Genomic DNA, 14,091 nt, shown 5'->3' with positions numbered 1-14,091 from the left:
TCCCTGACAAAATGGGCAGGTAGCTCACGTCCCCTCCTGGCCCGGTTTTATGCGTGGACTGCAGGGGCAGACTACCTCCAAAAATCATGTGAAGGACTGCTGCGAACGTTGCTCTCAGACGTCTTACAACAGGAACCCCAGCTTGTGGTAAAGCTATTTCCTGGGAGATGGATCCTACTGCGGTTTTTTCAGGGAGACATGCTGGTGGACTTACCCAAGCCGACAATGGACGAGTTGACCATGGCCTTTCGAAACCTTCTGGCAGCCCTGGGGGAGACTTGGAGGCTGACACTGATCATTGACGGACTGGATGAATTTCATGAAAATCACGCCCAGCTAGTCGAACTGTTACGCGAAGCTAATAAGAGGCCCGGGGTGAAGATCTGCGCGAGCAGCCGACCTTGGAACATCTTTAGAGACGAGTACAAAACTAACCCGCAACTTCAGCTTCACCACCTCACTCGGCAGGACATCAAGCTTTTCGTCCAAGAGCGACTTCACAACAGCCCGGGGTACCAAGACTTTGCTGACACGAACCCGCAAACGGCACGTAAGATCATCGCAGACCTAGTGGAGAAATCACAGGGCGTTTTTCTTTGGGTCTCGGTCATCTCAGCGCTTCTGGAATCGTGCTTTCAGGAAGGAGCGAGCGCCCAGGACTTGCAAGCTGAGGTTGAGAAACTCCCAAGCGCCGTGTCCGATCTGTTCCGCTACATCTGGCATCGGACTAGTCCGCGATTTCGCCTCGAGGCAGCCCGCTTCTTTCGCGTCAAGAATGTTTGCTACAACATGGGAATGGAGCTGTTTGCCCTAACTTTATGGTTCGGAGATACAGAGGTCCCAATCAACATCAGCACGTCCGATGTTACGGAGACATACCTGAAAGGGGCCCTTAGGTCTGTGGAGCGCAAATTGATGAGCCGTACCGGCGGTCTCCTCGAGCTAACCGATACTTCAAGCGGCCTTGCGTACACCAAGGTCGAATTCATGCACCGGACTGCGAGCGATTGGGTAGCTGATAACTGGCAAAGCATCTTATTGGCGACGGATCAGGACTTCTGCCCATGTTTCTGGGTTCTGAAGGGCGAGGCTCTGAGTAGAGTGCTTGAACGGCGCCTGTATGTTGATCCAGGAAGACCCTTCGTCCACAGGGATACCGGAGATTCGCTCCATCTAGCATCCAGCATTGCTTGGTACCACCCAGACAGGAAGGTCCTCATTGAAGCCCTTGATCGATTGGAAGACTACAAAACCCGGTCGACTTTTAAATACGGATCATCTTTGGTGTGGGGCTGGGGGAACCGCCAACTGGTGCATTTCCTCCGCGATGCCCAGGGAAGACGTGATCAGATCTGCCAAAAGAGGGGCCCAATTGCCAAAATCACCTTTGAGAAAAGTCTATCGCTCGACGGCAATTTCGACGTGGCGGCAATTGTCCCGATTGGTGCTTACGTGGCAGAGAAATTACAGCAGGACGAGGACCCTTTCACTACAGTTAACCACTTCTCTCGGATCTTGGCCAATATCGTGCTCGGGGAGCTTTGGTTCATGCAGGCTAATACACGGCGATGTCTCCTCAAGCTGTTCTTGCAAGATAAATTCCAGCGTTGGTTTGGCGGGCTCAAAAAGGTCCTAAAACTTGCTCGGATCGCAAGAGACGGGATCATTCCAGCCGTAGCGGAACAAGGTACCACCGATTTCCTGAAGGAAGCTGTCGAAATTCTGGAAAAAATTGTCTATCCGGATGACAGGCATAACACCACCTTGGATGACGAGCATAATGTCCCTTCAAATGCCAGGGATCACGCCCCTCTGGATGACAATCATCAAGCTCTTTTGAATGGCAAGCATGATGTCCTCTCGAACGGCAGCCATCTCGGGCTTTTCGACGACAAGCATGATGCTCCTTCGGATTCCAAGCAAGATGCCAAAGAGGAGAATGAGGCGGCCGCCTCCACGTCAAACCCTGGGCGGAAAACGAGGCGACGACGCCTCGGGCAGTTGTGGAAACTGTTGGGCTGCACCTAGAATCAAGGTACAAGACAGTGGTATAGGTTAGAGTCTAAATCCTAGAAGAGGCAGATATCCGGGTTGGCTAAAGTTTGGAGCTTTGGCTCTTGACTTGTGTCTTCCCGTATACTTCTCGTCTTGGCATTAAACGGGAGGTGGCCGAACCTACCGAAGGATTTAGTAACTCAGTTACGGTTTGCATATGGAATTTTTTTTTTATTTTTAATCGGACCAATGTAGAGCATTAGAACCTGTTAGCAGATACCTAAAGATTTTTGCTAATGTTCTAAACGGTAGTTAAGTGATACCCGTATCTGAGGACGGGCGGATAGATACATATCACGTATGGATAAGATATATCATTTAGATAGCCTCTTGAGGACGGAGCGCTTCACGATCTGTACACTCTGCCTGTACTTCATCGATTGTAGGCAATTGCCAATAGGCACTTGAGAGCCCAGGCCCGAGCTACGCCTCTTCCTCAACATCGATATACACATCACCAGCTTTTCACCTCTTTTTGACGGGTCTGGTGATTTGAGATGCGGACAACTAGCCATTGTATTCGTAAGTAATCCTTTTTGTAAGGAGAGATATTTTCTGCTGCCGTAAGAATAACAAAATAAGAAACTAAAAAATCATGCGTCTAAACATATCATCTTAGCATTACCTGTAATTATCGCGAGTTCAATCTTAGTACTCATAAACATATCCGGGACACGAAAGTCGCATTACCTACACTTTATATAACGTATAGCTCCGAATATATCGGTCTTGATTGTTTATACTAAGCGCTAGGGTAATCTGCAACTAGTTATTAACCCGCTTGTCTAAGTTATAATAACCCCCCAGTTATACTGACTTCTACTACACTCAACTTTCCCCGACAAGCAGTACGGTAGCTCTTAGCAGCTGTTTTGGGTCCATAAATATCATGCTTATGACAGGATTACGAACGATATCTCGCGAAATTCAAGTCAAGTTATCCAGGTCAGACCAAAAGAAGAACAGATCTTTACAGACAGCCTAGGGTTGTCCAACCTGTTTCTCCCCGGTAACGAGTTCAAGGCGCCGGGAATTAGTGGTATGCAGATGATTTCAAACTTTATGCTGCACTTGAGCACCTCGTATGGAGACAAGAAGCATCGCCCATGACAATTCATGGCCGATTACTTCATGAATTTGAAACGGATCGAGTACTACGTTACAGTCCTGACCCGCCATCAACTTCACTCCGTTGCCGCATATTGCAAGTCGTGGTATTCCTTAGCATACCTTAGCACCAACAACTGCACACCGCAGCCACCCGATCTCGCCCATAAATCTCACTCTTGGTATCAATAACTCATCCCAGTTCTTTCTTCCGTCCTACTTTTACAGCCTCCCCGGGGCGTCACCGAAACCACCAATTAACCGAACCATTCAGGCCCGCCTGCTCTCCCAGACTCCTCACGCTATGCCACCACCCTAGCGGGATAAACAACGCATCCCCCGCCGCAACCACCGCCTCCACCATCTCGCCTGGCGGTGACGGCGGTGACGGCGCATCTCCGTCTGCATGCCCATCCCCATCACCGCCCTCACTCCGACCCCAAACTGCTTCCCACAGGACCCGCCTCTCCCGGCCGCGCATCATCTCGTCCCCCCGAATCCGCGGGCTTGCCCCCGCCCCCGCAAGCCTCGCCCTGTGCACCGCCTCCCGGAACAGCGCCTCCCCGCGGCGCGGCGGGAGCAGCCGGATGGCCTTGCGCCCGCGCAGCTGGCAAAAGAAGTTCGGGTTCGGGTCCCGGTGCCAGGGCGTGTACGTCGGCTCGAGACCGAGCCAGATGCTCGAGCTGTAGACGTCGCCTCGGCCGGCGTGGAGGACGAGGGGTGGGGTGGGCAGGTCGGCTTGCAGGGAGGCGGGCAGGTGGGAGAGCGGGGCTTGGGCTATGTAGAGTTGAGTGAGGGGCTGGTGGTGGTGGTGATGGTGGAATTCGAGGGCTGCTGAGAGGAGGGCTAAGGGGGCTTCGAAGCGGAGGAAGTGGGCTTCGCAGGGTGTGTTTGCGTCTGGGTTTATTATGGGAGGGGTTTCCGAGTGGTTGAGAGTGATGTGGTGCCCGAGGAGCGAGGCGAGGTGTTTGTGCAGGGGCGTGGCGGAGCTTGAGAGCCAGGATAGGAAGCGTGGGATGGGGGTTTGGGAAGAGACGACGAGTTCGTATGGTAAAATGAGACCCGAGTGCTCCTTGAGATACGGGGAGAGATCGGCGCCCCCTCCCTGCTTGGAGGCTGCGAACCATTTTGCCAGGGCTGGGAGCGCGGTGGATGACGTCTCATTATTGCTATTTTCCTCGGGAACAGCGGCGTCTGGCCGGCTTTCTGACCGAATGACAAGAGGCTTCCCAACCGCAAATGCCCTCTCTCGGAATACCGCAGCACCTATTGGCCCAACCACTTGAGGGACCGTGGAAAGTCCCCGAGCTGTGCGCGTAATGGAAACGCGCTGCTGTGGAAGTAGCGAGATAGGAAAACTTGACGACTTGGCCACATGATAGCGGGAAGCTGCGTGTAGCATTGGGGGCTTCGCTGAACGGGGGCTGCCTCGGTTTTCGCGGGGAACGGAGGTGGCACGCGTCATGGCAAAATTACTGTAAAAACGCGATAGCACGTGATGGTGGCGGCACAGAATGGGCGACCCTGCCAAGTGCCAACCCCCCGAAATTCAGAATTCAGGCATCAGCAAGCGCGGGGCTGAACCGGGCGCACAGACCATGGCCAGACCCTCCCACTTTGCGGCCGGGAAACGAGGGCAGGCTCACCCTGCGTGGGCAGTGAACACTTCGGTAGGGACGAAGAACCGCAGCATCGCATTATTCCGAAGGCGAAGCAAACCAGTCGCCGGCACCCCCACCGTCAATTTCCTTTGTGTTTGCGCAGGTTTGTGCGCCCGATCATGCTCTCATCATAGGCGACGAGGAGCCAACGCGTCGGCCGACAAACCAAACCTCCGACCCAACCCAACCCTCAGACTCTAGCCCCATCGACGCCATGTCGACCTCCTCCGGAACGCCAGAATCGTGGATTTCGTCCTTTTGCTCTCTGCTCGGCCACGAGTATTTTGCCGAGGTCTCCGAGGAGTTTATTGAGGATGACTTCAACCTCACGGGCCTGCAAACGCAGGTCGCCATGTACAAGGAAGCCCTCGAGGTACCGTTCCCGCTGTTGCACTACGCAGATGCGCTGTTGATATTGACATGGGTTTTCGTCCGCCTAGATGATCCTTGATGTCGAGCCCGAGGACGATGAGGATGACGAAGACGAAGACGAAGAGGACGACGAAGACGTTTCGGGAGACGGTCGGGATGTTCTCGGCGGCCGGGCCCATGGCGAGAGGAGGCATCACAGCCGCATTGCCAGCGACCTCTCGGTAATCGAATCGTCGGCCGAGATGCTCTATGGTCTTATTCACCAGCGTTTCATCTGCTCGAGGGCGGGCATACAGCAAATGTCGGAAAAGTACGAGCTGGGCCATTTTGGCATGTGCCCTCGGACCAACTGCAACCAGGCCAGGACGCTGCCCGTCGGGCTGTCGGATATACCCGGCGAAGACACCGTAAAACTCTTTTGCCCGTCCTGCCTCGACGTTTACGTCCCGCCCAATAGCCGTTTCCAGACGGTGGATGGCGCTTTCTTTGGTCGCACGTTTGGCGCCCTCTTTCTCCTTACCTTCCCCGAGTACGACCTGACCAAGACGGGCGCCGAGAGCGCCGCCAATCTACCCCGGTCATCCGCGGACGAGCATACCATGATCAACGGCGTGTATGCGCGCAACATCGCCCCGGGCCTAGGCCGCGGCAAGATTTACGAACCCAAGATTTACGGTTTTAGGGTATCCGAGATAGCGCGCTCGGGGCCGCGCATGCAATGGCTGCGCAGCAAGCCAGACGACTTGAGCGTGTTAGACGAGGCACGCCATTTTGCCGAAGAGCACGGCGATTCGGACGACGATGACGAGAGTATGAATATAAACGGGAGACCCATAGCGAGGAGACGTCCTCCGGGAAACACGAGGCTGAGACAAAGACAGGCGCAGAACGGGAGCCCCATGGCCGTTGAGGCCAACGGGGCCGAATCAGAGCTCTAGACGACGTCGCACGAAGCGCGGCGGGCGCATCTTCTGTCCTTGGCGCCTTGGAGACGCAACACCACGCTCGCAGCATGGTCTGGGTCCCGTTGGCTCGAGCTCACATAAAGACAAAAGCTAAGGACCCTTTCGCTTCGTCATCCCGACCTTGCATTGCCGGCGTCCCTACCTCGGTTGGTGAGATGAGAAATAGCATGGCGTTTGGCCGAGTCGAGTCTGGCTATGAATCAGGTGTGTGTTGGAGAGAGATCGGTTGACATCACCCGCTTCTTCCCAATGCATTGCGTACATTTCCCCCGCCTGCGGCGAACGGATCGTTGAATAGTCGGGCGCCCTGTGGCGGTGGTATTTTGAAGGGGCAGACAGACATAGCTGGGGGCTCATGGTTCATAGACTGCGGAATTGTAATTGCTCGCTTCAGAAATAGCTGCACATATATGGGGTTTGGGCTGTAGAGTGATAGTGTGATTCATGTCTGTAAAAGGGATGTCAAAGGGGGTTTACTGGGTGGATTAGTCTTTGTGTTCACACGTTTGAGTTCTCTGAGTGGGCGGAGACACTATCGGAAGTCAGCGTATCCCTTCATCGGCCTGTTACGCTTGCCTCCGGATGGTCTTAATTCTCTGGTCGAGAACGAGTTGCTAAGATGTGACGAAGCATAGGTAACTCTTCAAGGGTATCACGTTTCGCTACAGGACCTCTTTGAAGGATTTCGTACTGGCCGTGCTTTGGCAGCATTTGGGGTATCCGACACACCTAAGCAGTGATAGAGCTGCAGGAGTTTTCACGGGGCGTGGGGGATAGTATGTGTCTGCAATTGAGTTTGCCAAAGATAAGATGGTGACCAAAAGTCAAACATATCCCAGAGAGGGCGGAAACTCGATATGGAGGGCACAAACATTAAATAAATAAACAAAAAAAAAAAAAAAAAAAACTGTACGTAAACAAGGGGGAAGCGCGCTACCCGCCGGCCCGCTACTGCCCCTGGGCTCGGTGTCATTGCAGGCTCTTCGGCGAAATTGCTCTTGTTCCATCGGAGTGATGTACTTTGTACTACCATCGAGTCCATGTCTGTTAAACTTCGACGGCTTTTTGTCTCGTTTCGCCGACTTTTCGGTGCTTCCCTCCCTGGTTCTAGCGGCTTGGCCCGCAGTGAGCAGGTGAATGGTTCCTGCTGATTGGTTGCATCTCGCGGCAGGTGGGCGGCCTTCCCGGTTACCCTAGGACGGCGGGGTTTAGGTTCACTTAGGCCGCCATGCCACAGCGCGGTTCTCTGTCCAAGACGGTGGCTTCTGTACCCCACCACCAAGTGGGATCTGCAATCTCCATCTTAAACCCGAACGAACATCTTCGTCGTCGTCCTTCCGTTATACGAAGGGAGCAACACTTTCTAATCGGAAATGCTTGTCTACGAAAAGCCATCCATGGAGCCTGCACAGCGTAGCACACTGTATGAAGTGCCATGGCACCCGAGCAGCCGAGACCAGCTCGCAACTTGCCCGGCGAGATGCTCGCAGCATCCACCAGACTTGCAGCGTCTTCCCGGCTTCTCCACCCCATGCTTGGGCCCGGAACATGAGAGAAATTGCCCAATAGACGCGCTGCCCCAAGGCTTCTCCACACTGCCGGATCGTTGCCGGCTGTTGAGTCATCCCGAAGTAATGAACGCCCTTGCCCCCACATATCCGCCCTTGCGGGTTCACACTGGGCAGTCCTGCGTGTGATTCCGTGCCACTACCGTAGGTACTACTGGACCAACAGGCGGAGACACTCTGTGCCGTGCGCACCGAAGCCGCGGTGGGCCGCTATCAAGTGCAAATGGTGCTTAATGCCGAGCCCCAACGGATACCGGGAGGCGCAATTCTGGAAGAGCACGTCTTCTGGAATCCTCCCGCCCCATTTGGTGGAGACCTGCCCTCCAAGAGATCGCAGGAGAACCTTGTTAGTTCGGTCGGCTCACGAACCGCAAGTGATCTCTTGAGTTGGATTTGTAAGAATTGAGGATGGCCGCCAAGCCTCTTTTTTCTTCTTCTCTTTTTGCAAAGACCCATTTTCTCAATTTATTATACGTAGGCTGGGTCCGCACCAGAACCATGGTGTTTCTCTCTTCTCTCCCCCTAAGCCCCCCCCCCCCCCCCCCCCCCCCCCCCCCCCGACCCCTCCCATCACACGTGGAGCTCTTGGAGAGACTTTTTGCCTTGCCCCTTCCCCAAGAGTGCCTCGTCTAGACCACTCTCTAATTTTGGGGGCAAAGAAAAAAAAATAAAAATATAAAAATAAAAGGTCCGTCGTCTCCTTATTCTTGTCTCGCGTTGGTCTTGCTTACATCTCGAGACTGATAAATCGAAACAGCAGCCCAGCTCTCGCTCTATCCCCACTCCCACTCAGAGCTTTCCACTTACGCTGCCACGGACTTTGATCGGGACGCCACGCCCACGCCGTGATGGATGCAGGTTCGGAGAAGGGAGGGCCCGAAGACACCTCGACCGGCGAGGCTACGGCGTCGTTCCAGTCTCGATGCTCCACCTCGTCTGGAACTCGAAATGCGGAGGATCTTCGGGAAGAGGCTCATCGCAACAACCCCAATGGCTCCACCCGCGCTATCGGTATCTCGATCAAGCAGGCCGAGGCCGACTTTGCGGAGCTGCGCCGGGAGCTTTCTCACGTGTCTCACGTTAGCCGCAACCGCAGCCTAGGGGACAACGAGAAAGGCCAGCTGGAGACTGCGTCTCCAGCGTCCGAGGAGACTTACGAGCAGTTCGACCTAGAAGCTGTCCTGCGAGGCAACCTTGACGCCGAGAGAGAGGCGGGCATTCGGCCCAAGCACATCGGCGTTCTGTGGGAGAATTTAACCGTAAGAGGGTTGGGTGGCCAGACGAACTATGTCAAGACTTTTCCCGATGCCTTTATTGACTTCTTCAACGTCCTCACTCCGATTAGAAGAATGCTCGGGTTTGGCAAGAAAGGCACCGAGGCTACCCTTCTGGACAACTTCAAGGGCATCTGTAAGCCAGGCGAGATGGTCCTCGTGTTAGGCAAGCCTGGGTCTGGTTGCACGACTTTCCTCAAGACAATTGCGAATCAACGACACGGTTACACGGCCGTGGAGGGTGAGGTCCTGTACGGCCCTTTCACTGCCAAGCAATTCACGCAATACCGCGGAGAGGCCGTCTACAACGAGGAAGACGATGTCCATCACCCGACCCTCACTGTCGAGCAGACCCTCGGATTTGCTCTCGATGTCAAGATTCCCGGCAAGCTTCCCGCTGGGATTACCAAGAGACAGTTCAAGGAGAAAGTCATCACAACCCTGTTAAAGATGTTCAACATCGAGCATACCCGCAAGACCATTGTCGGCAATTCCTTCGTCCGAGGTATCTCCGGCGGCGAGAGGAAGCGAGTCTCGATCGCCGAGATGCTGGTGACCAACGCTTGCGTACTGTCCTGGGACAACAGTACGAGAGGTCTCGACGCTTCGACTGCTCTTGACTTTGCCAAGTCTCTCCGGGTCCAGACGGACCTTTACAAGACAAGCACCTTCGTCTCGCTCTACCAAGCCTCCGAAAATATTTATCGGCTGTTCGACAAAGTCTTGGTCATTGATGAGGGCAAACAGGTTTACTTTGGCCCGGCTTCCGAGGCGAGGAGCTACTTCGAAGGACTCGGCTTCATGCCCAGGCCACGCCAAACCACTCCCGATTACGTTACCGGCTGCACCGATGCATTTGAGCGCAAGTACCAGGAGGGCCGTTCCGTCGAAAACGCTCCATACAGCCCGGCCACTCTGGAAGCCGCTTTCAAGGAGTCCAAGTTTGCGAAGGACTTGGAGGACGAAATGGCGCAATACAAGAAGACACTCGTAGAAGAGGGGGGCAAGCATGACGACTTCCGCGTCGCTGTCCGCGAGCAGAAGCGGCGCGGTGCCTCAAAGAGATCAGAGTACTCGGTAGGTTTTCACCAGCAGGTGTGGGCTCTGATGAAACGGCAATTCTTGCTCAAGAAGCAAGATGTTCTCGCCCTCATCCTCTCTTGGTTAAGAAATATCATCATTGCGATTGTGCTTGGAACGCTGTACTTGAACCTCGGCCACACGTCGGCCAGCGCATTCAGCAAGGGAGGCCTGCTCTTCATTGCTCTTCTCCACAACGTCTTCCAGGCCTTCTCTGAGCTGGCCGGCACTATGACCGGCCGCGCTGTTGTCAACAAGCACAGAGCATACGCTTTTCACCGGCCATCTGCGCTCTGGATTGCCCAGATCTTTGTCGACCAGATCTTCTCTGCCAGTCAATGCCTTGTGTTCTCGCTCATCGTCTACTTCATGACCAACCTGGCTCGCGATGCTGGCGCGTTCTTCACCTTTTACCTTTTGCTACTCTGTGAGTAATATCGAGTTTTCACCGTTGTCGTACCCCCAACGGCTCAATGGCGCGCTAACCCTTCGCATGTGCTACGCACACTCTAGCGGCTAATCTGGCCATGACACTGTTCTTTCGCATCCTCGGGTGTGTGAGTGTGGACTTTGACGCGGCGGTCAAATTCGCCAGTATGTAAAATTCTTCTACCCCGTTGGGGAGGACGAAGAAGGAGCGCATAACTGACATAATTGGTTAGCTGTTAGCATCAGTCTCATGATCACGACCGCGGGTTATCTTATCCAGTATCAGTCTCGTAAGTATACCAGCGGCCAGATCGCTGCTCTCGTCCTGACGCTCCCCCCCCCCCCACCCTTCCTCTTCAGCCCACATGTCTTCCCCAGCCCTCGACTTTACACTTCGTGCTAACAAATACTTCAGAGCAGGTTTGGCTAAGATGGTTCTACTACATAAATGTAGTCGGGCTCTCCTTTTCGGGGCTGATGGAAAACGAATTCTCCCGGTCCACAATGACATGCACAGCCGAGTCTCTTATCCCTGCAGGACCCGAGTACGACGATATTCAACATCAGGTTTGCACCCTCGCGGGATCCACACCAGGTACCCTCGAGATACCGGGTAGTGCCTACATCGACAGAGGGTTTTCGTACAGTCCGGGCCTTCTCTGGCGCAACTGGGGTATCGTTGCGGCTATAATCGTCTTCTTCCTAGTCATGAACGTGGTCGCGGGCGAATTCGTCCGTTTTGGCATGGGTGGCAATACAGCTAAGGTGTTCCAGAAGCCGAATGAGGAACGGAGGAAGCTTAATGAGGAGCTGATCCGGAAGAAGGAGGAAAAGCGCAGGACTCGGGGCGAGGAGTCGGACTCGGACTTACACATCACCTCGGAGGGCATCCTGACATGGGAAAACCTCTGCTACGACGTCCCCGTCCCCGGCGGTACTCGTCGTCTCCTCGACAACGTCTTCGGTTACGTCAAGCCTGGCCAACTCACGGCCTTGATGGGTGCTTCTGGAGCGGGCAAAACGACGCTCCTGGACGTCCTTGCCGCCAGGAAAAATATAGGAGTTATCTCTGGCGATATCCTGGTCGATGGCGTGAAGCCAGGCAAGGAATTCCAGCGCGGCACGTCCTATGCTGAGCAACTCGACGTCCACGATCCTACTCAGACCATCCGTGAGGCTCTCCGATTCTCGGCCGATTTACGCCAGCCGTACGAGACACCGCGCGAGGAGAAGTACCGCTACGTCGAGGAGATTATTTCCCTGTTGGAAATGGAGACGTTTGCTGACGCCGTGATCGGCTCGCCCGAGGCCGGCTTGACTGTCGAGCAGCGGAAACGTGTCACGATTGGTGTCGAACTAGCTGCCAAGCCGGAGCTTCTCCTCTTTCTTGACGAGCCGACGTCGGGTCTCGACAGCCAAAGTGCCTTCAACATTGTCCGCTTCTTGAAAAAGCTTGCGGCAGCGGGTCAGGCCATTCTCTGCACGATTCACCAGCCAAACGCCGCCCTCTTTGAGAACTTTGACCGGCTGTTGTTGCTCAAGTCGGGTGGCCGCTGTGTTTATTTCGGCGATATCGGCAAGGACGCTCACGTACTGAGAGACTACCTCAAGAGACATGGAGCCTCCGCTGGTGATTCTGACAACGTCGCCGAGTTCATGCTCGAAGCTATCGGCGCTGGAAGCTCCCCCCGCATTGGCAACCGCGATTGGGCTGACATCTGGACTGACAGTCCGGAATTCGCTGATGTGAAGCGCACTATTTCCCAAATGAAAGAAGCGCGCAAGGCGGCCGGTACGCAGAGAAAGCCCGAACTCGAGAAGGAGTACGCCTCTCCTTTCTGGCACCAGGTCAAGGTTGTCGTCCACAGAGCCAATCTTGCCCACTGGCGCACGCCCAACTACCTCTTCACCCGTCTGTTCAACCACTTCATCATCGCGCTGGTAACCGGTTTATCTTTCCTCAACCTGGACAATTCGCGGCAGTCTCTCCAGTACAAAGTCTTCGTCATGTTCCAGGTGACGGTCCTTCCTGCTCTCATCATCTCCCAGATCGAAGTCATGTATCACGTCAAGCGGGCCCTCTTTTTCCGCGAGCAATCGTCCAAGATGTACAGCTCCTTCGTGTTTTCCATCTCGCTTCTCGTCGCCGAGATGCCCTACAGCATCCTCTGCGCCGTCTTCTTCTTCCTGCCCCTCTACTACATTCCTGGTCTGCAGGACGAGCCGTCCCGTGCCGGATACCAGTTTTTGATGGTCCTCATCACCGAGGTTTTCTCAGTCACCCTCGGGCAGGCCCTCTCGGCCTTGACACCGTCGCTCTTCATCTCCTCCCAGTTCGATCCCTTCATTTTTGTCACTTTCTCCCTCTTCTGCGGCGTCACCATCCCAGCGCCACAGATGCCTGCCGGCTACCGCACCTGGCTGTATGAGCTTAATCCATTCACCCGTCTCATCAGCGGCACAGTGGTCACGGCGCTGCACAAGCTACCCGTCGTTTGCTCGCCGGAGGAGTTGAACGAGTTCAGGGCGCCGGCAAACACGACCTGTGGGGAGTACATGCAGCCTTTTTTCGATCTGGGCGGACCTGGGTATATTGTCAATAATGCCACGCAGGACTGCCAATACTGCGCGTTCAAGGTTGGGGATGAGTTTTATGGGCCACTGGGACTTAGTTTTGCCCATAGGTGGAGAGACCTGGGCATTTTCACGGCGTTTATCGGGAGCAACTTGATCATCTTGTTTGTCGCGGTAAGTGCTCGCACACATGCTTACATTGTCTCCATATAACGGCCGATTTGCTAACGCGGGTATTTAGAGTCGATTCCTGAACTACAACAAACGGTGATGGGCTAGACGTGGAGTTGGGATTCGGAAAGATGTGAGTATCACCTCAGAATCTTTCGGGTTGATTGGGTAAAAGAGCATATAGAGCTTGTCTTTCGTTTCTTCTCGTCGTGTTCCTTACTTTACTGTACATCCCCTTTGCTGAAACATGCCTCATGCGTGGCGGGGGGATGAGGTACAGTACCGTGTTAGCCCCTGTCTGGGGAAGATATCCATCCTAATATCGAGTCGAACGGAGTATTATATTACCACACATGCGGGGGGAGGGGTGGCAGGAAGGCAATTCAATGGTGCACAGAACCTCTATGTGCGAGGGCAATAGGGAGGAGAGGGCTTCCTCTGAGTTGCACAGTAGAATCCATGTGTCGTTTGGAGGAAGGAAGACGCTGTCGGCAAGGTATTTGTATAGATTGCAATAAATGCCTTTACTCCTTCTCAATAACGTACCATTTCTTAAGTATTTTTTTTTTCTCTATATATCCTCTTTTCTCTATCTATCTTCCACCCTTCTTATTTTATTTGTCTCCGTTCTTTTTTCTTTTCCCCCCAATGTGATGGATACAACCTAACTGTTTCATAGTCAGCAAAATGATTCCATGGCCGTATCCTGCGTAGCATGTCTTCCATCGAGGGCACTCCTGTGCAATCCCACAGCTTCCGGTTCCCTCTCCTTCGAGACAATCCTTGCCAGGCAATCCAAATTCAAACATCGAATCTCCAAACCGTCTCCCGCCAC

At 54.1% G+C, this 14,091-nt stretch overlaps 4 protein-coding genes across 4 annotated transcripts; 3 read left to right on the top strand and 1 right to left on the bottom strand.

Annotated features, from left to right (window-relative positions):
- Nucleotides 1-240: 240 nt before the first annotated feature.
- On the top strand, nt 241-2,028 carry MFIFM68171_06244 (uncharacterized protein; the record flags this gene model as incomplete). The annotated part of the gene is made up of 1 exon (XM_071061664.1): nt 241-2,028. One exon carries the CDS (start codon nt 241-243, stop codon nt 2,026-2,028), a length of 1,788 nt encoding a protein of 595 aa, XP_070917765.1.
- A 1,375-nt stretch (nt 2,029-3,403) lies between these two features.
- Nucleotides 3,404-4,564, bottom strand: MFIFM68171_06243 (uncharacterized protein; the record flags this gene model as incomplete). Its single annotated transcript, XM_071061663.1, has 1 exon — nt 3,404-4,564. One exon carries the CDS (start codon nt 4,562-4,564, stop codon nt 3,404-3,406), a length of 1,161 nt encoding a protein of 386 aa, XP_070917764.1.
- Nucleotides 4,565-5,037: 473 nt separating this feature from the next.
- On the top strand, nt 5,038-6,133 carry CKB1 (casein kinase 2 regulatory subunit; the record flags this gene model as incomplete). Its single annotated transcript, XM_071061662.1, has 2 exons — nt 5,038-5,196; nt 5,264-6,133. 2 exons carry the CDS (start codon nt 5,038-5,040, stop codon nt 6,131-6,133), a joined length of 1,029 nt encoding a protein of 342 aa, XP_070917763.1.
- A 2,443-nt stretch (nt 6,134-8,576) lies between these two features.
- SNQ2_2 (ATP-binding cassette transporter snq2) lies at nt 8,577-13,356 on the top strand (the record flags this gene model as incomplete). The annotated part of the gene is made up of 5 exons (XM_071061661.1): nt 8,577-10,509; nt 10,596-10,676; nt 10,745-10,801; nt 10,927-13,259; nt 13,327-13,356. 5 exons carry the CDS (start codon nt 8,577-8,579, stop codon nt 13,354-13,356), a joined length of 4,434 nt encoding a protein of 1,477 aa, XP_070917762.1.
- Nucleotides 13,357-14,091: the final 735 nt, after the last annotated feature.

Source organism: Madurella fahalii (genome assembly GCF_045866475.1).
Source record: "Madurella fahalii IFM 68171 DNA, scaffold_3, whole genome shotgun sequence".
Taxonomy (NCBI): Eukaryota; Fungi; Ascomycota; class Sordariomycetes; order Sordariales; genus Madurella; species Madurella fahalii.
Note: the sequence above shows the minus strand (reverse complement) of the source record. Positions and strands in the feature narration are given on the sequence as shown.